The following is a 26,989-nucleotide window of genomic DNA, read 5'->3' as shown; positions in this document are numbered from 1 at the left end:
TTATTCTCTTATTCTAGTTAAAAAAAGAGAACAATCGATGGTTGAGACATATAGTAATTTATAACTTATAATTATAAATATTTTCTTGGTACAAGCATCTAGCCTCTAGGCATACCATATATGGTCATTACCAAATTAAATACTCAGTAAATAATTTTTTCTTTTTGAAATTGGTATGACATTATAAGAAAAAAAATGTAGAATTTGAAATTCAGTTAGAGGAAGACGCTGGCTGTCCTTAAAAATTCTGCTATAGACCCATTCACACCACCCGAAAGCGCGACAGGCTCTCCCTCCTTTAACTCTCCCGCCCTCTTTGCTATATTTCCATTTATTTCATTCAAACCGCTCATCAAAATATACACACTAATTATCAATTATGGATGAAGAATACGATGTTATTGTTCTCGGCACCGGCCTCAAAGAATGCATTCTCAGCGGCCTTCTCTCCGTCGACGGCCTCAAAGTACCTTTTTTTTCATTTCCTTTTGAATCACTAACGTATAATTAGCAATCAATATACTAATTCTAAGTTTGCGATGTTGAAACTTGCTCCCGTTTGTTTGGCCATACATTTTGAAGTTTAAACTTGAAATTTGAAAATTTGAGTTACTGGAGTTGTGGTTTTTTGGAATTTGAAGGTATGTTTGGACTGTTACTTGGAAATTTGCGGGTGGAAGTCCCAAAAACTCAAACACTTGTTTGAGCCAACAAATATTTAAATTTTCAAAATTTGATCCAAAATCTATGGCCAAACTCTAGTTAGGTGTTAATAATTGGATTGTTTGAGCAAAGTTTACTAGTCTGTAGCTGGGTTTCTAAGAAGAGCAGAACTATTCATGATTAAAAAAAAAAGAAATGATAGTGAATCCTTTTTCTCAGAGGATCTATTTCCCCTTCCTGTTTTAACATTGGCAACTCTGGTAACTGGATTTGGTCGACAATTTGTGATGTCTACCAGAGTTTAGATCATCAATCGAACTATTTATAAGTAAATAGTCTACTTATGGTTGTCCCAACTTTACATGTATTATAGTTCAGATCCTCATACATCTTCATGTGGTTTCTAAAATTGATCACTATCTAACCTCTAAATGTCTTCAGGTACTACACATGGATAAAAACGACTATTATGGAGGAGAGTCAAGCTCACTTAATTTAATTCAGGTAATTTATTTAGTATTTACTAATGGTGTGGAACTTAAATATGCACAAACAACTTTGAAAAGCTCATCACTCTTCAGTCTCGATCCTGTGAGAGAGGACTGGAAAATGAGGCGTAAATGGAAGTGTGGCATAAGTTAGTGCTAGTTTACTTGGAACTAATCTCAGCATATCATGTGTTTTTGTGTAGCTTTGGAAACGATTTAGGGGAAATGACCAGCCACCAGAAGAGTTAGGTACGAGCAAGGAATACAATGTTGACATGATTCCAAAGGTGAATAATTCTTAGTAATTTTGATTATTTATCTTTCCATTACCTAAATTTTCCAGTTTACTACTCACTCAATTTCTTGACTTTTGACTCTTGTTTCTTCCCTTTTTCCGAGGCAGATTTAAGCCGGTATCAAATGAATTAAACTTATTCACATAACTGTAGGTTCTGCTCGATAATCACCGTTTACACAAGCAGCTTAAGCTAATGTGCCTGCAAATAGTAAAAGTCTTATATCTGTTCATAGAAGAGCATGGGCTCTAAAATTACAGCCAGTTCAAAGAAATTTCGGCTTTAAGATGAGACAAAAGCAATTAATGAAACAACTGACAACCATCTCATTTAGACCAGGTGATAGGAATGAGTTAGGTTACTGCAGAGCTTCCACCAAAGAGAGACAACTTATGACATGCTTAGATATCTAAGGAGTATATCGACTCATTCCATCTGATCATACAATTATGAAGGTTGCCAATATTGGAGAAGTTATAATGTGTAACAAATTATCTAAATAGGCATGTAGATTCAACAACATGCACGATAATTTAAAAGAATTAAAATCAGATGCACTGGTGCAATTAGAGAGGAGGCTCTTCTTTAGGTAAGTTCATAAAATATCTTAACTTCCTGTTGATGAAAGATTACTTCATCAAAGGGCCAGAAAATATGAAAGGAAAGATATTGGGATTGAAAGAGTTCTGTTGTTATCATGACAATTTCCAAACTGTATTAGGTTGAGTTGATTATTGACCTTTATTATTAGATATATATGAAATGCTTTACAAGTATGTAATTATTTCTTTTCCTGATGTCCTGTAGTTTGCAATGGCAAATGGAACTCTGGTCCGTGTGCTTATCCACACCGATGTTACCAAGTACTTGAACTTCAAGGCTGTAGATGGTAGTTTTGTGTACAATAAAGGGAAGGTATGTTTGTTAAAGGACTATGAGGTGTACCTTCTGTTCTATTTATTTTTTTTGGGTAGAAAATTCTCACTTAAATTTCTTGTGAAACTGATATCATTAGATCTACAAAGTTCCAGCAACTGATGTTGAAGCTCTGAAATCCCCGTTGATGGGGCTCTTTGAAAAGCGCCGAGCTCGGAAGTTTTTTCTTTATGTTCAAGATTTTGAAGAGACTGATCCAAAAACTCATGAAGGGATGGATTTGAACAAAATCACTGCAAAAGAATTCATTGCGTAATTTTTCTTTCCATGTGTGCTTTTATAGTCTTGCTTGAACATATTGGTGAAGGCTGCATCCATAATGAATTATAGTTATACAGTTTCTTCCACTACTTGGTAAGTTGTTCTTGGTAACTGTTGTTTATGCAGGAAATATGAACTTGAAGATGATACCATTGACTTTATTGGACATGCCTTGGCACTCTGTACAGATGATAACTATTTGGCCCAACCAGCTATGGATTTCATAAAGAGAGTAAAGGTGAGTTTGACTTTATCAATTTAGTATTGCCAAAAGTATATAATTGTTTAATAAAGATATCATCACTAACGTAGTTTACTCACATTGACATGATAGTGTAAAATTTTGGTTTGTCATTGCTGATGAGCTAGGTGTAACTTATTCTAGTTACTAAAGCTGATTGAAAGCTTGTATAGGCATCCGTTATTCCATGACCATGAGGAAGAAAAGAAGAAATTTAGGAAGTTACAAATTTTCCATGTTATATATATAGGGAGTGTAGGGCCTCATACGAATTTTATTCATGTGATCAGAGAAAATCTGCATGCTTTAAGTATTTATATACCACTGTCTTTTATGTCCACCACCAACTCTCTTCGCTTATTAGACTCTGGGTTAGCTATTAATTGTATACCTCCTGTGGCTGTAGATGTAATGTCATATTACTAGATGAAGTAAATCTTTTACATTTTTAGATAGCTGGAAGGAATCAATATGGTCTTGCCTACTGATACTGTAAATCAGAAAATGCAGCTTTTTAGTTTTATTATTTATTTATGATTAGATTTGATTTCAATGTCAAGACATCAGCCTTATTTATTCTCGTTTGTGTTTCTACTTTCTTGGCATGGATTGAAGACCTTTAAATCTAATTTAATAGTGTTAAGCAAAATAGAGTGTTGATATAATCCTATGATCTAAGATGTGTCCTACAGTATGATTAATTCATGAGTTGTCAACTGATACTTTCATGGTAGGTCTTCAATTAACGAATTATCACAATCAAGATTATAATTGAAATGCCAAATGCATGTGCTGTGTGATGTTAACTCCTATTCCTTTCATATGAATAGAACTATTTTTCGTAACTCATAAGAAACCAAATTCTTTGAATACATAAGCTAAGATATGCTTTCTTCTTTTTGACATATAATAGGTTTGAAACTTATTTGTTACTATCAGAATTCTCTGTTTAAAGGATTACTTAATGACTACTTTGTCTCTTGGTTTTTTAAGCTTTATGCAGAGTCTTTAGCACGCTTTCAAGCAGGATCCCCCTATATTTATCCATTGTACGGACTGGGTGAATTACCGCAGGTTTGTTTCCTTGGGTATTTTGTTTCAATCGTGTTTGGGTAATTTTTTTTCCTGTTATTTGATTGGTTTACATGCTGTCAGGCGTTTGCACGTCTGAGTGCAGTTTATGGTGGAACTTACATGCTTAACAAGCCACAGTGTAAGGTAATCATTCGAACCATCTCTAGCTCATTTCGATGCTTAACGATCCCCATATAAGGTAAAGTTTTCCAAATGTTTTGGCATCCAGAATGTGTCTCACTGATCTTTCTAATCTGACATCTAGGCCTCTTCTTGCCCAATGGAAAAAGATATTCTAAATGTAATCTGGATCAGATATCCTCTTGTTGTACATTTAAGCATGCCATATTAGTTTACAAAGAATACTGAGACGATAATGCACTGAGCTGGCTGCTCTACTTAAAATGCTGAAGAATTCCACATGGCTTACATACACATTGAATTAAATTGAAGTTTATGTGAACACTCAGTTTCCGTATTGCAGGTGGAGTTTGATGAAGGTGGAAAAGTTGTTGGTGTGACTTCTGAAGGAGAAACTGCCAAATGCAAGAAAGTTGTTTGTGATCCCTCATATTTACCTGATAAGGTACTATTGGCAAATTGCGAATAACTAATATGTCCAGGCTTTCTGCATCGTTGACTCATGTCTTTGAAATTTGTTTAATCATCTGCCTAGCTGAAAAAAGGATCAGATTAACAATTTCTACTGACAAATGATTTAATACCAATACATAATGCAGGTCCAGAAGGTTGGAAAAGTTGCCCGTGCAATTTGTATAATGAGCCATCCCATCCCTAACACCAATGATTCTCATTCAGCCCAGGTCATTCTACCGCAGAAGCAACTTGGTCGCAAATCAGACATGTATGTTTAGGATTCTAGATAGTCTACTGAATTATCATATCCTAACCGTAAAGGGATATCTCTGACGGTGCAAGCTTTCTGCTTCTAAAATAAGATTGTAAAACATACAAATTTGACCTTACTTTTATATGTCAATGACTAGTAATTGAAGTCCTCTTTTCTCCAAACAATTGTTGAGAAGTGACTGTCACTATTTATTTAGTCCTAGACTCCAGTACATGCTCACTAAACCTGCTGTGCTGTTTGGAGAAACTTGAAAGATAATTCAGAGTGACTTATTCAACATGGCGGTTACAGGTACCTGTTCTGTTGTTCCTACTCCCACAATGTCGCTCCAAAAGGGAAATATATTGCCTTTGTCTCAACAGAAGCTGAAACCGATGACCCCGAGAGCGAACTGAAGCCTGGCGTAGACATACTTGGGGCTGTCGATGAGATATTTTATGAAACTTATGACAGATTCGTACCTTCACATGATTCTGCTGCTGATAATTGTTTCATATCTAAAGTAAGTTCCAATTAGCTGGTAGTGTCTACTCTATTTCTACAACTATTTCATCTCAAATATATCACAAAAGAGATATGACTGTGTTATTACTTGTTAATTAGAAGACATTTTATGCTTATGTTCCCAAAATTCTGTAGAAGAATCACTGAAAACAGATATGGCACTTTGATTTTACTTCTTTGACATGCTGAACCTTGCCCCACATTATGTGAAATCACTGCTACTCAAGGGAACCGTTCTTCATAATCTAGTAATGCCACTAAGGCAGGAAAATAATATAACAGTACTGTCTTACAAGCTTGGCATGCCTTCTCTTGCATACATAGGCTAACATATGCATAGTCCTTACGACATAAATCAAACTTCTAAAAGTTCAAAAACTCTATGGTAGACTTCTTTCCTGCCACTCCAATGTTTCTCTCATACATCGGCCAGCAGTTCTTGTCAAAATTTGTTATCTGATCTAATAATCCTGTTTTATCCTTCCTTGTAGAGCTATGATTCAACAACACACTTTGAGTCCACGGTGATGGATGTGCTAGACATGTACAGCAAGATAACGGGAAAGGTAAGATTCCAGTTGGAATTTAGTTATCTGGTGACTTGTCATTTGACAATGTGCAGCAGTTTCATAATATATACTATATCAACAACTCTGCCAAGCATACTACTGTTTGAATATAGAAGCTACCTAGCACAAAGTTACTGATGAAAAAAGGGGGTTCTAATTAAGCTTATTATCCTCTAATGATTGACAAATATATCTTTTCTTTCGACCTCGTGTGAATGATTCTGAGTGTAATGACAAATATATCTTTTTATTTAGGTGATTGACTTGTCAGTGGACCTGAGTTCTGCGAGTGCTACTGCTGAAGAATAAGCTTATTGTATCCACTTCATATGTATGCTGCAAAATAAATCAGTAGAAGCCAATTTCGTATTGAAGAATATTTTCAGCTATTAACTCCCTAGCTAGTTGGTTCCTAAAATGGACCTTGTTGGAAGCAAGAACTTGCTTTATGTGTATTTTTCATGTCCCTTATAGTTCTCTAATGATACTTTTGGAAAGGCTTAGGAATAGTTTCTATAAATCCTTTCCATTATTAGTTCATATTGCTATGTACTGATTTCATATTTTATCTTGCAAGGATTTCATAATTTTTATTTTGTCAAAAGGATGATGATGGAACTAGCTAAAATTCAATTTCACATAATGTTGCCCTATGCATGCCTGCAAATAAGTACACACTAGCCCCTCCTTCTCTGTCACCTCCAACTTAAATATAAGTTGAGTTTTGGTAGGGGAGGCGGGCACGAATAAACACTTTTAACTTCGCCGAATTTTTTGCTAAATAGGCCAATAATGTTTGCCCTATTAAATATAAATTGAGTTTTGTTAAGTATTGATTATGTAAATATTTGAAGTTCATGAGTGTTCTTATAAGGAAAAAGAGGGATAAAATAAACCCTTGCGGAGGGCTCACCAAAGTTTGAACCAACAAACTACTTCTATCTTAGGGTGTGATTAGAAATTCCTTTTTAATATAAATATAAAATTTAAACAAAATCTATGCCCCATACTTTAAATCCGCCTCTAAACTATATTTTTAATGTCGTTAGGGTCGTTTAGTACAAAAATTAATAATGCATTGATTAGTAACGAATAGTTTATTTTTACCAAGTGTTTGGTTAATTATTTCCTGTCTCATCTTGTGTTTGAATTAAAACTTTATAAAAAACTTATTTCCAATTATACCCTTTAATTATTATGTAATTGGGTTAAGGTAAATAATTGTCGGACAATATTTTTTTTATGGCCTTCTAACTAGCTATGAGAAGAACATATTCACTTAAATTATTTGAGGATAAATAATTGTCATCTTAGTAAATTGATCACTTACAAAATGTCAATTTTCAATTTTAAAAAAAGAAGATAAACTATCAACTTTTAAAATTTAAAATACGGTAAACAATAGTAAAAAAATACACATAAAAATTGCTAAGTTGTAATTTTAATTTATATGCAATTTTATAAATTGTTCAAAATACAAATAATTAGAAAACCACACAAATATATATATAAATATATATATATATACACACACACATTTGATTAAGATCACAAACGTCGTATGTGATATATTTTCCTTTTTAATTAGTTAATGTTAAACAACTCACATTTCAAATATTGTATTAATTTGTATTGGAATTATTTAGTAACAAACAACTCTCTCTAAATAATTTGTAAGCTAATTTATTTAAATAAATTTACTAGTACAAATATAAAACATAAAATCAAGAAAATAAACAAAATAATTAAAATGATTTGAAGGATATTTTTGTCTTTACATAGACTTATCCCATGGTATTATATCTCATGTATTACTAATACCTCCAGATGGAATACATCCTATAATACCATGTAGGAGGTATAACTAAGCCATGAATTAGTTATACATAGGCCCAAATTTCTACCAAACATAGTACTAAATAATACCATACATAATACATGGACTATTTGTTTTAATGCGGACTACCAAACAACCCCTTAATATATGCAATCCTTTAATATATGCAATGTTTGTACTATATCAGCAAGCAGCTGCCCGCCGACATGTGTGCTTCTGATCGAGGTTTTTTTTTTCTCTATTTTAATTTGTTTATCTAATTTTTATTTTTCATTTATTATGTATTTAAAAATTATGTAGAAGCTGCCAAAAGCAGATAACTATTTGTCATATGCCTGCTTCTAATCGAGGGTATTTTGAAAATTTTGTACTTTCTCTGTTATAATTTGTTTGTCTAATTTTTTTTAAAATATTTTATATAATAGAAAATTATGTAAAAACTATTATAAACGGTAACAATTAGCAACTTAGAATATTTAAAAAAATATATCAAAAAATTTAGCGCCACATAAATTAAGGAAGAGGAAGTAACATATATTTTTTGAAAAGATATAAAGAGTCTATAATCACAATAATAAATAATTCAAAAGACATATAAGTTTTTTAATTAACTCTAGAAATTTTATCAGTGTTATATAAATTGAGACAAAAAAATAACATATTGTCACAAAAGCTGTTGTGACTGTTAAATTAGAAGTTTTATTATTTTACTTTAGGTCCTCTAAGTATTTACGTATTTTATTTCCATCTTACAGTTTAGTCCCTTAAGAATAGTTTGTGGTTATTTGCATTGTAGTCCCTCTTTCGATTAGGAATAGGACATCTGTAGTACCATCCGTTGTCTGTAAGGAGTACTATTAAAACGATGTAATCGCATTAAGAGGCATATATCAGAAATTTATCAAATTCTCTCTTTTCTTTCTCTTCTCTATTTCTCCTTCGCTTTTAGGAATGGTATCAGGAGTCCCGCCTGTTACACATATATTATTTAAAAATTAACTAAAAATACTATGAATCACAATTATTAACAATTAAAAAAAATATAAAAATCTTTAATTTATTTTCCAAATTCGTAAATTGGGACTTAATTAGACAGTTAAGATGGTAAAAGAAAAAAAATAAAGTTTAAACGATTTGATTAGTGGAGAAAATATTACTTCAAAAAGTATTTAAAGTTTGGCAAAGCGCGTGGTTTAAATTGGGATACAAATTGTTGACATGTTTAAATAGTGTAAATTTCTCAGACGATCCATCCATCATCCATAATGACGAAGACGAGAAGCAAGAACAAGCGAAACCCTAGCAAGAATCACGATCTCTCCGTTTTCGATTTTAGCCCTGAAGATGAACGCATTGAGAAAAGCTCTAAAAAGTTATTGCAAACATTCAAAATTCAAAAACCTAACAAATTCCATTCTCCCGTCGATAAGTATTGCTTTCTCCGTTGCTGTACGTTTCTGCAAAACCCTAATTTACTTTACAAACACTTTTCTTGCTCTCTTCTTGATTTGGATTGTTTTTTTTTTAACAATTATTCCAAGAAATTGAAATTCGGGGTATTCCAGTTTGAACTGTCTATCAATATGGATATCGCTTCCTTATCTTAGAATGGGAAGAACTATTATATATATTTGATGCTTTTAGTTTATCATCGTTTTCGTCTACAGCAAGAAAGTAATAATTGCATATTCTGAGTTGTGTCTAATGGAGTTAAGAGAAGGGGGAAAATAGAAAAGTTGAAAGAACATAAGGAGATTGAAAAGAAGAGGAGTAACAGTGATGTAACAGAAGAGTGAAGGTAATGGACGAGGAAAGAACATGTAATCAGGTTCAGGATGCCATGCACTAATACATGGGGGTGGGGGGTGATAGACACATTGACCAAAAGTATTGAGAACAAGAATAAGCTAATATATATGTAGGGATCAAGAAACGTAAGTTTATGATTTAACTTATTCTTGCAGTTTCTTCTGATCAGTGACCAGTTTTTTTTTTAAAAAAAATTAAATTTACAATAATAGAGCTTCTGGATTCATGTTAATTGAAAAAATCTCCGTTGCTGTATGTTTCTGCAAAACCCAAATTTAGTTCACAATTGCTTTTCTTGGTTTGGATTGTTTTCTAACTACTATTCCAAAAAACTGGAATTTGAGTGGCTTTGTTTGAACTGTCTATCACACGAATATTGATATAGCTACCTTATCTTCTTCTTTACTGAACACATAATTAGAATGGGAAGAACTTTAATATATTTGATGCTTTAGTTTATCATGGTCCTCCGCTACTGCAAGCAAGTAAAATTTGCATATTCTGAAGAATAGGGGGAAAGTATAAAAGTTGAAAGAAAATAAGGAGATTGAAAAGAGAAGGAATAACAGTGATGTAACAGAAGAATGAAGGTAATGGACTAGGACAGAACATGTAATCAGGTTCAGGATGCCATGCACTAATACATGGGGGTGGGGGGTGATAGACACATTGACCAAAAGTATTGAGAACAAGAATAAGCTAATATATATGTAGGGATCAAGAAACGTAAGTTTATGATTTAACTTATTCTTGCAGTTTCTTCTGATCAGTGACCAGATTGTGCTCAAAATTTACAACAGAAGAGTTTCTGCTTCGTTTAGGAAGCAATGTTGTTTATAGTCTACATGCTTTTGGTTTTTGATTTATTGAAGATGAATAACATATCTATAAAACCAGTGAAAATGTCATTCGCAACTTTGGATCAAACTATAGGTGCTAATATGTTCTGTGACACCTATTTCTGTTTGCTGATTCCTTTTGATGTTTTCTTTTTTCATTGCTAATTTTTCCCCTGTTTTTTGTCCATCTATTTAGTTTATCTTTTTTCTTCTTATGACTATAGAAGTACTGGTTATTCTATTTAACAATTTTTCTTAGTTGCAGGAGAAATAAGTAGTACACAAAATGATCCGGTGATTGAAATCCTACACATTGATGATAGTGATGATGTTGCAGAAAAGAATATATTGGAGTCAGGTTCCACTGTGGCATCTAGGTCTTCAAATTTGAAGCCTTCGACAGATGATTGGCTTTGCCATCTTGAGTCGAAATGTGACACTTCTGGGGCCAAATCCCATATAACAAGAGTGAAAACACCTGAATGTTCTATCACTGACGGCAAAAATTTTGGTCGGAGAGATTTTGCTGATGTACCCAACTTTCTCGATTTTTTCATGTTTCAAACTTACCATACTGCTAACAAATACTTTATGACTATCCCCTTGATTAAAAAAATACTTTATGACTTGCCATCCAAAATTTCTGCAGAATGAACCAGTTATTCTCGATTTAGATGATGCTACCGAAGTCAAATCATCCAAGGCATCTTGTTGTCTGCTAGAAAATAAGGGTTTGTTAAAATTATATCATTTCATATTTTCCAAGGTTGCTCATATAAATCCATTTATTTGCTTATGAAGATGTGCTGTTTTTTCATTTAAGGTTCTGGAAACCAACAAGAATTGATGCAGAGTCCTAATCTATGTGATACGGTGAGCATGCTGCTCTCTGTAGTCTTTTCTATAATTCAATAATTTTGAAAATTGGATGTTCCACAGAAGAAAAATGATATTAATGCTTGTTATCTGCTAGAGCAAGCCTCTCTGGGTGCTTTGTTTGTTCCATCATAACTTTGAACTTCTAATAGTAATCTTTCTAAAAGAAGTTCGGATTTTACTTCTAGTCAATGTGCCGTCCTCAGTTTCTCTGTTGGCAACTTGGTGTTGTTGAACTTTTGGAAGATCCATGTGACATAGTGTAGGCTTCAGTTTATTAGTTAATGCACTTCTAACATAAAGCATATTGAACCCAGACATCAGTCACACGTTAATAATTAAAAATCATTTGCCGTGGGATTCAAGCTGTATGTTGGTAAATACAACACAAACCCCAACTCCTTCTCCGTTCCATTACACTTCAAAACTCATAATGTGAATCAGCAAGGTAGAATGTGATGTCTGTTCCATTTTTAGGTATGTGTTAAGTTGATTTCAGGATATGATATATTGCTGATGTTGCATCAATCTTCCTGCTTTTTTCCTTTACTGCCAAGCTTGAAGTGGTGAAGGGGCAGGAGGAGAGCTTGTGAAGAAGAGAGAAAGGAGAGATGGGCATGTATTTTCCCCTATTAGTGGTTAAACCATTTTAGAAAGTGAATCAAACACAAATAATGATGAAAGTTAAGAACCATATTTTGTTGCTGGGTCTCTTCTTTTGGTATTGTATACGGGGATTCTCCAGTTGTTAGTAAAAAAAAATTTACCTTATCAAAAAAAAAAAACGATGCAAGTTGTGATTGAAATTTCTTCAAAGCTTGCAGAAAACTATTGCATGTTTCACCTTCCATTTTGCTACTTTTTTGCAGAAAGTTCCGGTGGTTGTTAAACCTGATCACATCATGTATGAAGATACATATTCTACAAGTTCCATTTTGACCTTTTCATGCAGTTCCATAAAGCTTGAGGGCTCCTTCGGGATGAAGTTACCATTTACATCTGAGTGGACACTTTGTGATATTATCACTATTAACTCAGAGTGGTGCAAAAGTGTGAGTTATAGTGCGTCCTCTCTTTTTTTTCCCCACACCAACAGGGCAAGTGGAGCTTTGCTAACTTCTTTGTTGCTAATGATAGGTTGAAACTGCCCTTGTGGAATTGTACCTCAAATCCAAGGATTCAGATGTAGCTAACACTGATAATGAAAGTTCAGGTTTGAGGAGTTCAATAGAATACTTTCCCATAAATTGTTGATATTGTAAATTAGATGGTTTCCTTTTTTTATTACATTTCTCAACATTTGAAGATTAATTTCATGGTTTCAATCTGCAATTGCTAGAAGCTGAGTCATGCTATCCTCTGTATTGTTCTAAAGAACCTCTGTCATGCTCTAAAATAAAATCTTGCTTTGTGCTTGAGCTAGATTAATTGTTACAATTAGGTTGGAGAAGAGAATGCTATATTTTTGCCAAAACTCAAAATTTATTACTGTTGCTCATAAACGTACTGGAGATTACGTTGAATGTAACTGTTTGATGGATCAAATATATGGCTTTTGAAGGGATTCGAGACTTGATTTGGAAATTGAAATGTTAGATTTTTCTGTGTAATTTACTCTTAGGGGAGAATATAGGTAGTTTTCTAAGCTGTGATCCCAATGTTGATTAATCTTTGTTTACATGAAACTATCTCTAAATTTACAGGTGCTATTGTGTTAACATTTGCTTTGTTCGACCCTGATTGGTCCGAAATACAAGAAGCAATTAAGATGCTGAATGTGCGATACAAAGATAAATGGAATAACATTACAGCGTAAGATACATCATTGAACAATGCATTGATGGCTCATCTCTTAACTCTTATTTTATAGATAATATACTTTGGTGATCTTGAGTTCCTTTTTGACAGTAATGATGAAGTTTACTTTTAATTCCTTCTTTATCTGTGTTTTATTGGCAAATGTCTCAACACCCTGCCCTCCCCCATGCACAGCTGAGATACTCTTTTATTGTTTTCCAGATTTGTCTGGCTAAGCTTCAATGTTAGACTTGTGTTCCTGTGTACAATGCTTAAGCTCTTTCTTTTGATGAAGAAAGTGGGTTTTGTTCTTTGATGGACTGTGGGAGCAGAACGTTTTTTTTTCCCACTAGAATTTGTGGATTTGGAAATTGTTTGATTGAAAAAGTTCTCTAAATTTATTCTCCTGGCCTTGTATGACACGCTTCATTGTTGTGGGATTGACTGTCTGAGGGACAAGAGATGTATGAATTGAGTGAAACTACTAAAGATGATTGTAGTATCAGGAATGGATGATTAAGGTTCAATTTGTTATTGATTTGCCCATGAGTAGCTTTTAAAATCTTGCTGTTAATTCCCTTTCCCCTGTTTGATAGAATTCTTAATATGTTTATATCATGATAATGCTTCCTTTGTCAGACTTGATCCCACAAGGAGCTATAGTCCATTTTTTGGACGGAAAAGCATTTCAGTTGAAGAGCATGATCATCCCAAGTAAGAGATACTTATCCTTGTTGCTTTTCAATGTGAATCTGATGGTGGCAAGTTGATTAAGGTCAGAGAGAATGACCAGCTCTTCAATTTGCAATTGGCGATTTAAACAGTTACTGGTGACTGACCATATGCCCACTCCTCCTGTCTTTGTCTTTGACTTATGAATTATTGTACAAGGTCTTTTAGTGGCGATTTTTCTCTTTTGTTGCCAAAAGATTTGATGCAGTTATGAGGTGGAGAGCCAGGATGAAAGACTAAGTTTGCTAGTTTTACATATCTTGGGTTCATGTAGTATTTATAAAGTTCTAGGGTAAGATATATATTCCTCAGACTTTTCTTTCTTCTATGTATTTCTAGCACTATTTACTGTAAAAGCTCAATCTTTACAGTAATCTAATGAATTTAAAATCACACCAAAAACGAAAAGAGAAAGATAGTTGAATATTGAACTTTGAATTGGGTTAATGGACAGTGATTAAGAGCTAAGTTTGAAAGTTTTGCCATAAGTTATGCGTCTTCCACTTCTGAATCTTCCTATTACACATGCTTCCAACTTCCGTGTATCTTTAGTAATTTCACATTGTTTCATGTTTCAATCTTATTTCATTATCTACAGTTCCAGGGATAACTTTGAAGAAATTATTTTTCCAGAAGGGGATCCAGATGCTGTTTCCATAAGTAAGAGAGATGTTGATCTATTAAAGCCTAAGACTTTCGTCAATGATACCATCATTGACTTTTACATTATGTGAGTTTATATGTACGTATTTCAGTTGGTACTTCCCAAATCTTGCTAACTTGGATTGGAATTAAATTTAGCTAATGTTTTTTGTTCTTATAATCTTTCTTTCTGGAATTATTCATCTATTTGAACTTAGTTGTTCTCGTAAGTATTAACTATTGACATGCTGTTCGTTATCAACATCTGGTAGTATGATCTACTTTTGTTAGACCGCAAATAAAAAGAATCATTTAGTGGCTTGGCATCTGTGTTACTCTTAGGTCAAATGTTACTACTTTGTGTTTCAGCTTTTTTATCAGGACAGGTCAAAATTTACTGCATGATTGACGCGTGATCATTTCACTGCATAGTAGGTTCATCTTTTACCAGACTTGGTTATTTCCATTGCTCTATCCCTTCCTCTCTCCTGGTTATAGATGTTTGTTTATGGGCAACATGAATCAACCACCTCCATTTGCAAAATATAGGCCCCATTGCAAATAACTATCAGATCTTCTGTAGTCCCAGTTCATGCTGTTCACAGTATTACAGGAGTTTCTTTCAAGGTTCACACCCAAAGATAAATTTTAATGGTTTGCTTGTTTCAACACCTAACCATGTTGTAGAGTACCCAGTGCTTGAGAACAAACTAATACTGGTGATACTAGGGTAGTCATATATGGAGGATTCTCTGTTACTTTTATTACCTTATTATCTGGCTCTAATCATCATCCAAGGGTATAACATTTCAAAATTCCTTTTAATTTTTTTTCCCCAATTTTCTGTGTGTGTATATGTACTACGGATATAGAATTTATTCAAACAATTCATCTATGGAAGTAAGATGGAGATCTACCCTGAATACTTTCTTCTGGTCTATGACTGCACTGTTCTGCACTATTGTTCTGAAAATGATATTCAAAATCATTCTTGGAAACCACAAATTTCAACATCCTAAGACGAGGAAATGGAAATTTCATTCAGTTATTCTGAAGTTCTCTACTTCTTATCTCCTTGTATTTTTCTTCTCCTGCTCATCTGTTTGTGTAACACAGTGAAGATGGAAAACTCAATTGATGAAATGAATTACCAGGTATTTGAAGAACAAAATGAATCTGGAGGAAAAAGGCAGGTTCCATTTTTTCAATAGCTTTTTCTTTAGAAAGCTTGCTGATCTGGATAGAGATCCTTCTAAAGCTTGTGAAGGTAGAGCTGCTTTCCTGCGAGTTCGTAGATGGACCACAAAAGTCAATCTTTTTGGAAAGGATTTCATTTTTATTCCAGTCAACTTCAGGTAGAAGTAGTTATAGAGCCATCTTATATGTTAGGACTTTTATAGTGCTGCTCTCCACTATAACATTATTTTCTTGTGACAGTCTCCACTGGAGTTTGATAGTCATCTGTCACCCTGGCGAGGTTGTTACCTTTAGAGGTATATTCCATGGCTTGTATGTTTCTGTTTCTAGTTAAAAGGATTATTCTTAACTGGAGAAAGTTTCTAGCAGAGGAAGAAATGGAGAAATCATCTAGGGTTCCATGCATCTTGCACATGGACTCAATCCGAGGGAGCCACAAAGGCCTGAAGAATCTTATACAAAGGTATAATCCATTTTTGGTTGCTTTGACTCACAAGGTTGAGTAGTTATTAATTTAGTCACAATCATGTACAACAAGTTAACCATGTTTTGTATACTATATGTACATCCGTATCAATAGTTTACTATGTAGCATTTAGTCATTCACCAAACAACTGAGCATATTGCAAACTACTACGATTTTCTGGAGACTTCTTTATAAGGTAGTCTCTATATTAGTGAAATTCGTTTGAGATTTCACTATGAAAGACTGAGATAGCTTCTGTATTATAATGGAAATAGAGAAATTTTCATGTCATGTGAGTGCAGTTACTTATTGGAAGAGTGGAAAGAGAGGCACAAGGAAGTGGGAGAGGATGTTGCGAAGAAGTTCTCGAGTCTTCCGTTTGTCCGTCTTGAGGTATCACTCATTCCCCATCTCTCTATCATGCATTGAAAATGTCGTTTCCTTTTTCAGGTTATTGTCAACAAAAACAATGGTTGTCTTTTCGGAAATCTGGTTATTGCACATATATAATGAACACTCTTGCTGTTTATAGGTTAACAAAACAGTTTTATTATCATCTTCAACCTCATGTGTACTTTATTTTTTTGATGACAAGGGAAACCCGCAGCCGCTACCCTTTGGGTGCACACAGGGTAAAACCCCCATTCCTATGCAATAGCTCGCAAACCACATAGGAGAGGTAACCCGCACTAGGCAAGCCCGGTGCGACGAGCTCGACCCAGAAGGCAAACCCCTTGCTTTCGCTGGCAAGGGGTTTCGAACTTGAGACCTCCAACATGGAAGTCCCAAGCCCAAACCACTGGGCCACCCCGAAGGGTGTGTACTTTATTGTATCATAAATATAATCTAGTGAGGTTCTGTTAAATTTATTTACTCTATAGTAATTACAATTTGGGGAAGTGAATTTATTAGTTACTTGACATCTAGTTGACACTCCAGATGTCCAGTTCGGTGTGTTAATAACTGTTGTTATCTAATATGGGTTTGGATGATCCTTACCTCATTGGCCAACTCTATGGGGCCGTGTGGTAGGATGCATTAACTTTGTGTATTAATAATACCTTTGTTTGGTACACTTTCAACCTATGTCATAATACAATCTATTTGGTATTATGCTATATAAAACTAATACATGGCACATCATGGTATTAACAATGCAAGGGTTAAAGACACAATGGCCCCTCAAAACCTTTTCCACATCCTTTCCACCATGTTTGTGGAGGGTATGATTGTAAGCAACCTTTTTATTTATTTAGAAACTATGCAATGCTTGTTATTTTTAACACACCTACCTACTATCAACATTACTAATACACCCTATTCATAACTATTTTTACACACCCTACCAAACGTCTCTTAAATTAAGCCCAATATCCATCTCCTTGACATACTTGAAAGATAAAGTATGTACCAATATCTGAATACATCATATTGATATGAAGAAATATTTGTTACTCAAAATTCATGTTTTGCATAGGTGTGATTTTTGTAATTGTCTAAACTACAGGGTTAGAATTGCAATGGAAAGAAGTGAGGTTGTTTTTTGAGAAAACATGGGAAGAACTGAGTTCCTTAAAATTTGACACTATCAGAGACTATGAACTTGTAAGATGCTAGTTGCAACCAAAAAGCACCCCGACTTGCTGTTGAGCATCTGTACTTTTGGATTGGACATACTACGCGCTGGATTAGTTGAGGTGTGTGCAAGCTAGCCGGGATATGAAGGTGCCCCCTTACCTCCCCCCCCCAAAAAAAAAGAGTAGAGATTGAGAGGAAAAAGAACTAGACCAACTTCCTTAAGTACTTTATCTAGACTCGACCAATTTCCTTAAGGGCTTGCTTGGTACGAGGGATAACTAATCCCTGGACTAATTTTAGGATGAGTTTATCCCATGTTTGGTTGGGATTAAATTTTGGAATAATTTATCCTGGTATTGTAAGATTATTCTTATTCCTCATTGAGGGGGTGAGATAACAATCCTGGGATGAATAATTCCGGGAGAACTTGTTCCCAAACCAAACGAGTCACAAGTATCTTACTCTTTTACCTTGATAACTACTCTTTATAAAGTAACCTACTTTTTAACTTTAAAAAAATCTTTTTCTACATCTCCAACGTAATCATCTATCTGCACTTTTTTCTTTAAAATCCATTGCGAGTAATGTGGCCATGTAAAGTACAGCTCATGTAGCCAACTGGTTTTTCTAATTTGCATCTATTACATTTGAACATGGCGATTTTTCAAATTTCAAATCTTCATGCCTGCTGAATGCTACAGTTCTACAGATTGATTTTGTTTCTATGTACATTTGAGAAAAAAACCCTTAATCTTGGGCCTATGTGGTGATGTATGCTCATACTTTTTGGATAAGCAATCATCTCTTTCTAAAACTATGAAATGCCCCATTGCGTTTTTACTGCTCTTTGAATTAAACTGCAAAATTCTAACTAGCCTTTTATAGCATTAGTTCAACAGAAAAGTCCTTCAGTTGGGAACTTTGCGTGCTCCTCACATATTTATATTTGCTAATTTAGCATTTGTTAATTGTCTGCTTGAGTACAAAGCTCTTGCACTACTTATACTGTATAAATGTTAATCATTTATCACTGGAACACTTAAAAAATTTGGGGCTTGTGTTATATATTGAACAGTTCCATTGACCCTTTTTGGTCGAATTGGGAACTGCTCCCCTCGACTTTTCCAACCAACCTTGCCTCAAACTATACTAAAAAAAGGGGAAAAAAAGAAAAAGACGGGGAGGGGAAGCATAAACTGAAATAAACCAAAGGAAGAAGAAAGAATTCCACAACTTTTCGAGGAGGATTCAGTTGAGTACATAGAGGTGAGCAGACTCCAGTGAAAAATGACGTGTTACAGGAAGAGTTACTACTTTTAATGTTCTCATATAGCATATAATAAGGGATTTAGCGACCACATTCTCTTGCAAATTGGTTTTCATCAAATGTATACATTGTTAAGTTTTCTGCAGTATCGATTCTATTTCCTATAGTATTTGGTCTCTTTCATGATTTCATCTATTTGCCGAGACTTGGGTTAAGTTTGGTGTTTGCAGCTCGCATGCATACTTCTTGAAAAATACTTTTGGAAAATTAAAACTGCAGTAAACCATCATAACAAATCTGTATTTTGCTACAGAGTCTTTTATATTAAAACATCTTACTCTCACACTCCTATTACTTTTGCTTCCAGCTGCCACAGCAGGAGAACTCATTTGATTGTGGCCTTTTTCTGCTCCATTATGTGGAACTTTTTCTGGAGCAGGCTCCAATCAACTTCAAGCTCTCCCTATTAAGTGCATCCTCCAAATTTGTAAGCTGTCTGTTCCTTGTTATATCATTTTGAATTGAGCTGAGAATTATAATTTTATGTAAGTTGGGAGGCATGAAGTGAGTATATCTTGGACTTTGGAGAAGCTTTTGCAGTTCATTCATTGTCATCTCTCATTAACCTGACTTTGTTTATATAACAAGGCTTCATATAATGTTACAAAATGGATGGGACGTGGATTGTTAGTACTCTGCAATTTTAGTTGATACTACATAGATTTAACTGTTTCCTTGATGAGGTGCAATTTTAAGGTCGCTGAATCTGAACTACGTCATGCAGCTTTAACTCTAAGAACTTACATTGTCATACTTGGTATCGCATCGTGATGGGAGTAATAAAGTTTGGTAAAAAAATCTTAAGGTAATTTAACATTCCTGTCCTGTAGTTGTGAAATTCAATAAAGGGGTGGGGGGTGAGCCTACGAGTTATGATGATTCATTGTGCTTGTCTCTTCCCATCATCTGCAACTTCTTTTTTTGTTGTGTCATTCCTTACTTGTGGCCTAATGTTAAGATTTGCAGGGTGTTTTGTTACTTGTCTCAATAAAAAAAAAGATTTGCAGGGTGTTGCACTATGTGGCTACAAGATGCCTCTTTTCACGAGTTATTGTCTGTTAAATGCCGCCCCTCTCATCTCTGTGAATCATTACTTCATTAGTTTGATGTTTGTAGTTAAAGATTGCACGATTTTAGTGAACCCTGTAGGGATTTAACAGTCTTAGAGTTGATGGTAAACCATTTTGACAGTTACATATGTGATCAACTTCTACTGGAGCGCTGCTATTGTTTCTTGTGTTGAATGATTATTCATGTTCTACTGGAACTTTATTTGATAGTTTGGTAATATTCTATTTTTCAGCTTTCTGAAAGTTGGTTCTCAACTGAAGATGTTGATTGCAAACGGGAACATATCAAGAGATTGATCTGTGAAATTACCAGAAGTAGAGCTCAGAAGGTTTCTCCGGCTGATTTTGATGACAACTCGTCTTTAAATTGCTTAGGAGAGGAAAATACTAGTTTGAGCTTACTTCAGGAAACTCGCAATGCAAGAGAAGCAAGTTATGCTGATGACTTGAGGTCACGTGAGGATGAACTTCCTACTTTATCTCCTGTAGCCAACCTTATAAGGGGTTTCAAGAGTGCTGGAGTATCAGAAGTGGTTTCTAGAGATTTGTCTCGACCACAAGATTCTGCAAAGTCACTTACTTATGACAGCTGTCGGCTTTATGGGCAAAAGGCTTCACTGAATCCATTTAGGAATGTCATGTCTCCTATAGAGGTAATCAATCTCATCATTCTTTTGCTTAAATTTGCTACTTTTTGTGACAAAATGATAGGTCTTTCTGGATGAAAGTCCATACAATAGTTGCATGGATTCTCTTTTGTGATTGCTCATGTTCCCAGGGAATTGTCTGTGATAAAATTTGTACAATAGAAGTAAGGAAGTGGCGAGGACAATAATTTAGGGAACTTCACTATTTCCAGATGTTAGTTATCAAACCATTTCTCTGGATGTTGGGTGATAAAGGTTTGGGGTGGTACGGGACAAGGTAGAGAAAATGGTAAAGAGGCCTTTGCAACTACATCTATGACAAAGCAATCAATTTTGTTGTTTCATTTTGTCTCCTTTCTCGAGTTTAGTTCTGATGTTCAGAGGGTTTTATATTTAACCTAGCGTTGTCACTTCACATTGTTCCTGTCTCTCATCCAGTTTATATTTGCACATCCGAGCACATCTCCAGTGTTTAACTTAGGTGTCTTGTTTCTCATATTTTTAATAGGAAGAGACAATTGAAGAGCAGATGACCGTTTCACCAGCCATAAAATCAAGGAGGCAGCCTGTTGAACATTTTGCAGCAGCACATGCTTCCAGCATTTTGAGATCCGAGACCATGTGTCTTGGAAGAAATGCTAGTAGCCTCGATACTGAAAAGATGAATCCAGGTTGTCGAAGCAGTAGTTACTGTGGATATCCAAATTCTATAGAGATACATGATGAGGAAGATCTTAGGGCTAAAGTAGAGGAAGTATCTGATCCTGATGCAGCAAAATATAACTCGCCAACTTTGCCTGAGGAACTTGCAGCAGGTTATATCGTTTTGGATTCTCAGGAGGAAAATGAGAACCATGAATGGAATGGTCTGGAAAATAACCTACCCAATACTTCTGCTTTGTGCCATAGGGAGGTTAACTCCTCTGATATCTATGTTTATAAAGTAAATGAAATGATACCGTCTTCACAATTAGTAGAGCAGTCTGCAAAGAAACCAAGGCACGTGCCTGAAGTTTTAGAGGTGTCCAGTTCTGGAACAGGAATAAACCAAATTGTGTTGTCTTCAACATCAAGTGAGGAACTTGCAAGCTGTTTTGTCCAGGATTCGGAGGAGGTCAACTCCAAGCTTTGTACTGAAGCAATTAATTTAAAACCAGAAAGAGGATCAGAGAAGAAGCCCTTTGTAGGGAAACGGAGGCATTTGTTTCGCCGTCCACGAAGAGTCAGCATAGACCTTTCATGAGACCTGCATGTACAGCATTTTTTTTTGTTTGAAATGGATTCTGAAGGAAATAGGTACAAGTGTAAATAAACCTTGTGTCTCAACAGGCATTTACTGTTCATTTATCCATCTTTTTTGTCCAGGACTTATCTGTCCAGAGGTAATACGTGTATATACACAGACTATATGGTTGAGCATCAATCAGGTATTTCTGTTTTCTTTATCTTTCAACAGTGTTGCTAAGCTTTATCTGGTAAAGGTTCTCTAGCTCCTTAAAATGTAGATGATGAAGAAATTATTGCTACTTGACATGGTTATATTTACTCATTGCTAGCTTGCTTTGTGGTTGAGACTTGCGTGCGTCACATTGGCTTAGTATAACTTTAGTTTCTCAGTTTTCACATTTAACCTCCTAAACAAAGAAAAAATTGGAACTCAGAACACTATGACCAATAAATAGATTTTATCGTTGCCAATGTCTTGAGGTTTATTATTATTGTCATAAGCTTTTTGCAATTATTAACAAATGCGACCAAGGCTGCAAAAACATACATGGGTGAAAATAGGAGAATTCAATTGTGATGATCTGCAAAACAATCCCCTGATCTGCCACGGAATAAATTCTGTTCAAACAATTCGGGAATGTCAACTATGCTGTTTTTTAGTTCATGTCAAATTCTATAGATAATATTTTGTCGGAGAATTGAAGTGATAATTTTTGCTATACTTATAGGTCCATATATTGTTAACTACATACTTAAAGATATTATTTTAAACATAGTTTAAAATATAATAGATCATTTTTGTCAACTTATACCAAACTTACTTGAGAGACTATTTGATCCTATGCTTAAAAAGTAAAACGCCATTTTTGTCAACTTCTCCAACTTGGAACATGATTTTAAACTCAAGGCAAGATTCGTAAACAAAAAAAAGTAGGAGAAAACATCATAGGATGCCAAAAGCATACAAGTGGACAAGTAAAGATGAACCTAGAGAGTATGTTGTGTTCCAAAGATTATTTGGAAAACTTACATGAATATACACTATTAAGAAAATATTTATCATTTATAGCAATATTTTTTTCACTTGATCACTTTTAATACATTTATAATACACTTTTAATACATATTACAGTAAACAATTTATAAAACACATATAATAAGTTTTATTGATGGATAATACATTTATCACACATTTTAATACACTTAAGAGTTATAATACAATGTGTCATTTTCTTACCAAACAACCATAATATATTTTAAAACACTTATAATACATATATATTGCATACATAATTCACTTTTAATATATATTATAGATTTATCATAGTATAGCTATATGTTACTATAAATGATAATAAATAAAAAATTTCGCTAAAATCAGTAATTATTTATTAAAAATCCCCTGTCAAGTAATTTTTCCAATAATTAGCATATAACTTTTGGACCTACTTTTTGCCCATCCATATTTAACACAAAAACTGACTTTATCAAGATTTTCCTCCAATGAAATCTTGACTTTATCTCTTCCAGTTTGAATAATTAGCTTCCTCACTTGGGGATGATGGTCACCTCCAATGGACCATCAATATAGACAATGATAACATATGCGCAAAAAAAAAACAAAACTTAAATTTAAATTGAAAATGTCTAATTAAAATATTTTATTACATGAAGGTATAGGGTCTTGTCCCCCTCCATTGTACTTTTGCTTATATAATTAACAGGTAGGTAGAGGTCTGTACCAAATACACCACCCCCCTGGGAAGGTAGACAGATTTTTTTTTTTAAAAAAAAAATGTTCAATTGAATCAGAGGTTAGTTAAGTATTTTAAGCCCTACATTTAGTAACGTAAGGATAATGATAATACCCATGTCCACTTCCAATAGACCATCAACATGGCAAGGCAGTGCATTAGTACCTAGTAAATGAGGAAAAAAACTTTTCAACATTACACAGATACAGTTTATTAGTTTCAAGTATATATGTGGATCATCGAGTAATTTTGCAGGAATGACTATTTGTCTAATTAAATTCTTCTGGTGAACTTTGTTGATCAAAAGTGGATAGTAATGAAGAAAAGTCTTGTCGTCACTGCAACACTCCAATAATAACATTTAGCATAACTCCATCTCCTGACCAGGCTCTAGTCTGATTTTCAACATTCCTTAACGAAACCAACAGCAACATCAACACTATCATCGGTAGCTAGGTTTGTCCGAGTAAACGTGTAACTATATATAGTTTCATGAACAACTAGCTGATTGACAAGATCACCAATAAATGTCTGAGGTTTATTATATTATTATTGTTATAAGCTTTACGCAATTGCAGAACGATCCTCACACACAAAAAGTTCACCAATTTGTGGGAATTTCATGTTAACAAATGAGACCAAGGCTGCAAAAACATCTGTGAAAATAGTTTTTTCACTATTTTGATTTCAAAATTGATCTGCATAACAAGCGCCTACTACCACTGATCAACCCATTGGTGTCTCCTTAAAGTTGGCACCAACTTTCATTTACACACCTGAACTAAGCTGTGTTCATTTTAGACACCAATTTTTATTTTATATTTCCTTCTTCTTCCCCATTTTTTCAACCACCATTTTCTCAAGCTTGAACTTCTTCCATGGTGAAATAGATTCGATGATGCCACAAACGAGGAATCTAATTCGAAACACCAGAGCTTTTCCCAAGATTTCCCAAGGATGATGCCTTTCTTCCTCAATTTAATTTGAGAAAAAAAGACTGAAATTTGAAGAAAAAACGTGAAAAGTTGGGGATGAATAAGAAGTCACTAAGAAAATGAGATAATCCCCATTAAAAGATACTTAACAATGTGATATGAACACGTATACATTTGTATTTTTAGAAGTACATTGGATCTTAGATTATTATTTTTTAGCAATAAAATTTGTGGAGCTGCATTTATTTGAAATTTTTTGAGTTACACAAGTTCAGTAAAGTTATACCATAGAAGGATTGAACAATATTTAAGTAAAAGAGATGGAGAAAATTTCGGATATATAGTAAAGAAGATTAAGGGGTGTGTGCTAATGTGCTTGCTTGTACAATGTTGGAGAACACGATGGGGGTGGGGGTGGGAGATGCTTCTCCGATCCTAAAGATTTTTTAAGGTGATTAAATCCTTTTTTGTTATTATTTGGAAAAAAATGCCATGTGTCATTGATTCATTGGCCATCTTTTTTTTAATTTTATTTTATAATTGATACTTTATTATTTAAGAATTATCTTTTTACCAAAATGACAAATGTCCTCATTTAATTTAACACTTTACACAACATCCGCGAGTGAAACACACTCACCATCATTTTTTTGTCGAATACAAAAAAAAGTGTCAAAATGACATATTGAAGTCTTACGTGAGGTGTCTCAAATAAACAAAATCTAGTTAAAATATCTAAGTGAAAATTAATGTCAACTTTAGGGGCTAACCAATGGATTAAAGGTTCAAAACATTCCTTGGATGGGGAGTAAATGGTGCAACAACTGGACACACCATTTACCAGCACGGAGATCGATGGTTGTGGGATTCAAAATTCTCACACTAAATATCGCATTTTCCAATTATTTTTCGAGACCATCACAATTTCAATTCCATAACCTTTTCAATTTTACTTATATATGTATACTTTATGAGTGTTATTCTAAAATGCTTTACAATTTATTTTTTTATGTATTTTTTTTTAAGAAAGATCTTTTTATTGGATATCTGTTATTTTCTATCGATACATATATCAAGAATCTTTATTGATTAAGGCTTTGATAGATTAGATTATTGGTAATACGAAGCTACTATTCAATCCATAAAAACGAATATATGGTGAAATTCACCAGCTCTCTTAATAAACTCTTTAAGTTTGTGATTAAAATTTGAGAAAACACATAAAATATCCCTGAACTTGGCAGAACAATTTACTTACTACTTAAACTATACGGGTGTTTAAATATCTCTTAACATTTTTGAAGTGAATAATGTCACTCTCACTTGTTAAATCACAATCATGTAAATGCCATATCATAGCCATGTCAGCACCATGTTATTAATTAATTAATTTTTTTTATTAATTATTTTCACCATTTTTTCTTTAACATTTCTTTAAATTAATTTACATTAATTAATTAAAAATACATTTCCCCCAAACTCTCCCCCCCCCCTCATCACTTCTTTCTTCTCCCTTCTTCTTCACCATTTTTAGCTTTTCACTATTCATTTTTTTCCTCTTCGTATTTTTCAACGAATTTCACCGTCCAAACTTCTTTCATCGTAACTTCCAAACCACCGCTTCCCCAAAACCCCAACCAAACCACCAGTTCGCTATTTCTTTCTTCCTGAATACACCATTAACAATGAGCTTCAAAGCTTTTGAGAGGGACTTCTCCAAAATCCAGCCCCATAAAATTTACTCCACATTTCCTTCTCCAGCGTCACCACATCTTTATCAGATTTCAAGTTACCTCCAATATCCAAAAATAGATCCACCACATCTTAAACAATTAACTTCGAAGCTAAAGTTGTTGCTAAGCCAAGAAGAGGTAAAAGCTTCATTTTAATCTATTTTTGGATTTTAATAAAAGTTACTCCACATATAAGGAAAATAATATTTAAAATATTAATTAAATATTGATCTATAAAAAAATAGTATGTGTATGATTCTATAATTACTTTTTCCATTTTTAATTCTTTCACACGCTATTAGGTGAGTGAACTCACTTTCTTTGGCACGTCATCACTTAGGAGATTGTATTTAATTCACTTCAAAGTTGTTAAGGGGTATTTAAACATCCGTATAATTTAAGTGTTAAAAGTAAGTTATCCGACCAACTTCAAAAAAAAATTTGAATGTATTTTCTCTTAAAAAGTATTTAGATACTTGAATTATGTGCATATAATCTATTTCGATTGAACATACGATAAAGTATTCCTACTGATTATTTTTGACTCAAATTTTTTAATGTGAATTATCACAGCGTCCAGGGGCGAAGTTACATATAAAAAATGGGCTATGTGAACCTAT

General features: G+C 34.0%; 2 protein-coding genes across 3 annotated transcripts; both read left to right on the top strand.

Annotated features, from left to right (window-relative positions):
- The first annotated feature begins 184 nt into the window (after positions 1-184).
- On the top strand, positions 185-6,482 carry LOC102592586 (guanosine nucleotide diphosphate dissociation inhibitor At5g09550). 2 transcript variants are annotated; one of them, XM_015310633.1, is made up of 13 exons: positions 185-466; positions 1,105-1,167; positions 1,355-1,438; positions 2,255-2,362; positions 2,463-2,635; positions 2,771-2,882; positions 3,879-3,959; positions 4,041-4,103; positions 4,444-4,545; positions 4,700-4,824; positions 5,122-5,332; positions 5,826-5,900; positions 6,159-6,482. In XM_015310633.1, exons 1-13 carry the CDS (start codon positions 380-382, stop codon positions 6,210-6,212), a joined length of 1,338 nt encoding a protein of 445 aa, XP_015166119.1. In that variant the 5' UTR covers positions 185-379; the 3' UTR covers positions 6,213-6,482. The 2 variants fall into 2 exon arrangements, with proteins under 2 accessions (XP_015166119.1, XP_015166120.1); XM_015310634.1 differs by lacking the exon at positions 185-466 and adding an exon at positions 845-991.
- A 2,462-nt stretch (positions 6,483-8,944) lies between these two features.
- On the top strand, positions 8,945-22,169 carry LOC102592242 (probable ubiquitin-like-specific protease 2A). Its single transcript, XM_006351669.2, has 16 exons — positions 8,945-9,189; positions 10,648-10,919; positions 11,038-11,119; positions 11,212-11,261; positions 12,134-12,316; positions 12,402-12,477; positions 12,968-13,076; positions 13,701-13,775; positions 14,392-14,523; positions 15,590-15,790; positions 15,873-15,928; positions 16,002-16,095; positions 16,401-16,491; positions 19,311-19,430; positions 20,307-20,726; positions 21,229-22,169. The coding sequence occupies exons 1-16, from the start codon at positions 9,006-9,008 to the stop codon at positions 21,961-21,963; spliced, it is 2,880 nt and encodes a 959-aa protein (XP_006351731.1). The 5' UTR covers positions 8,945-9,005; the 3' UTR covers positions 21,964-22,169.
- The last annotated feature ends 4,820 nt before the right edge of the window (positions 22,170-26,989 follow it).

The sequence above is a fragment of the Solanum tuberosum genome, unplaced genomic scaffold (assembly GCF_000226075.1).
Source record: "Solanum tuberosum cultivar DM 1-3 516 R44 unplaced genomic scaffold, SolTub_3.0 scf00136, whole genome shotgun sequence".
In the NCBI taxonomy this organism is placed as follows: Eukaryota; Viridiplantae; Streptophyta; class Magnoliopsida; order Solanales; family Solanaceae; genus Solanum; species Solanum tuberosum.
This window is presented reverse-complemented; position numbering and strand designations above follow the sequence as displayed.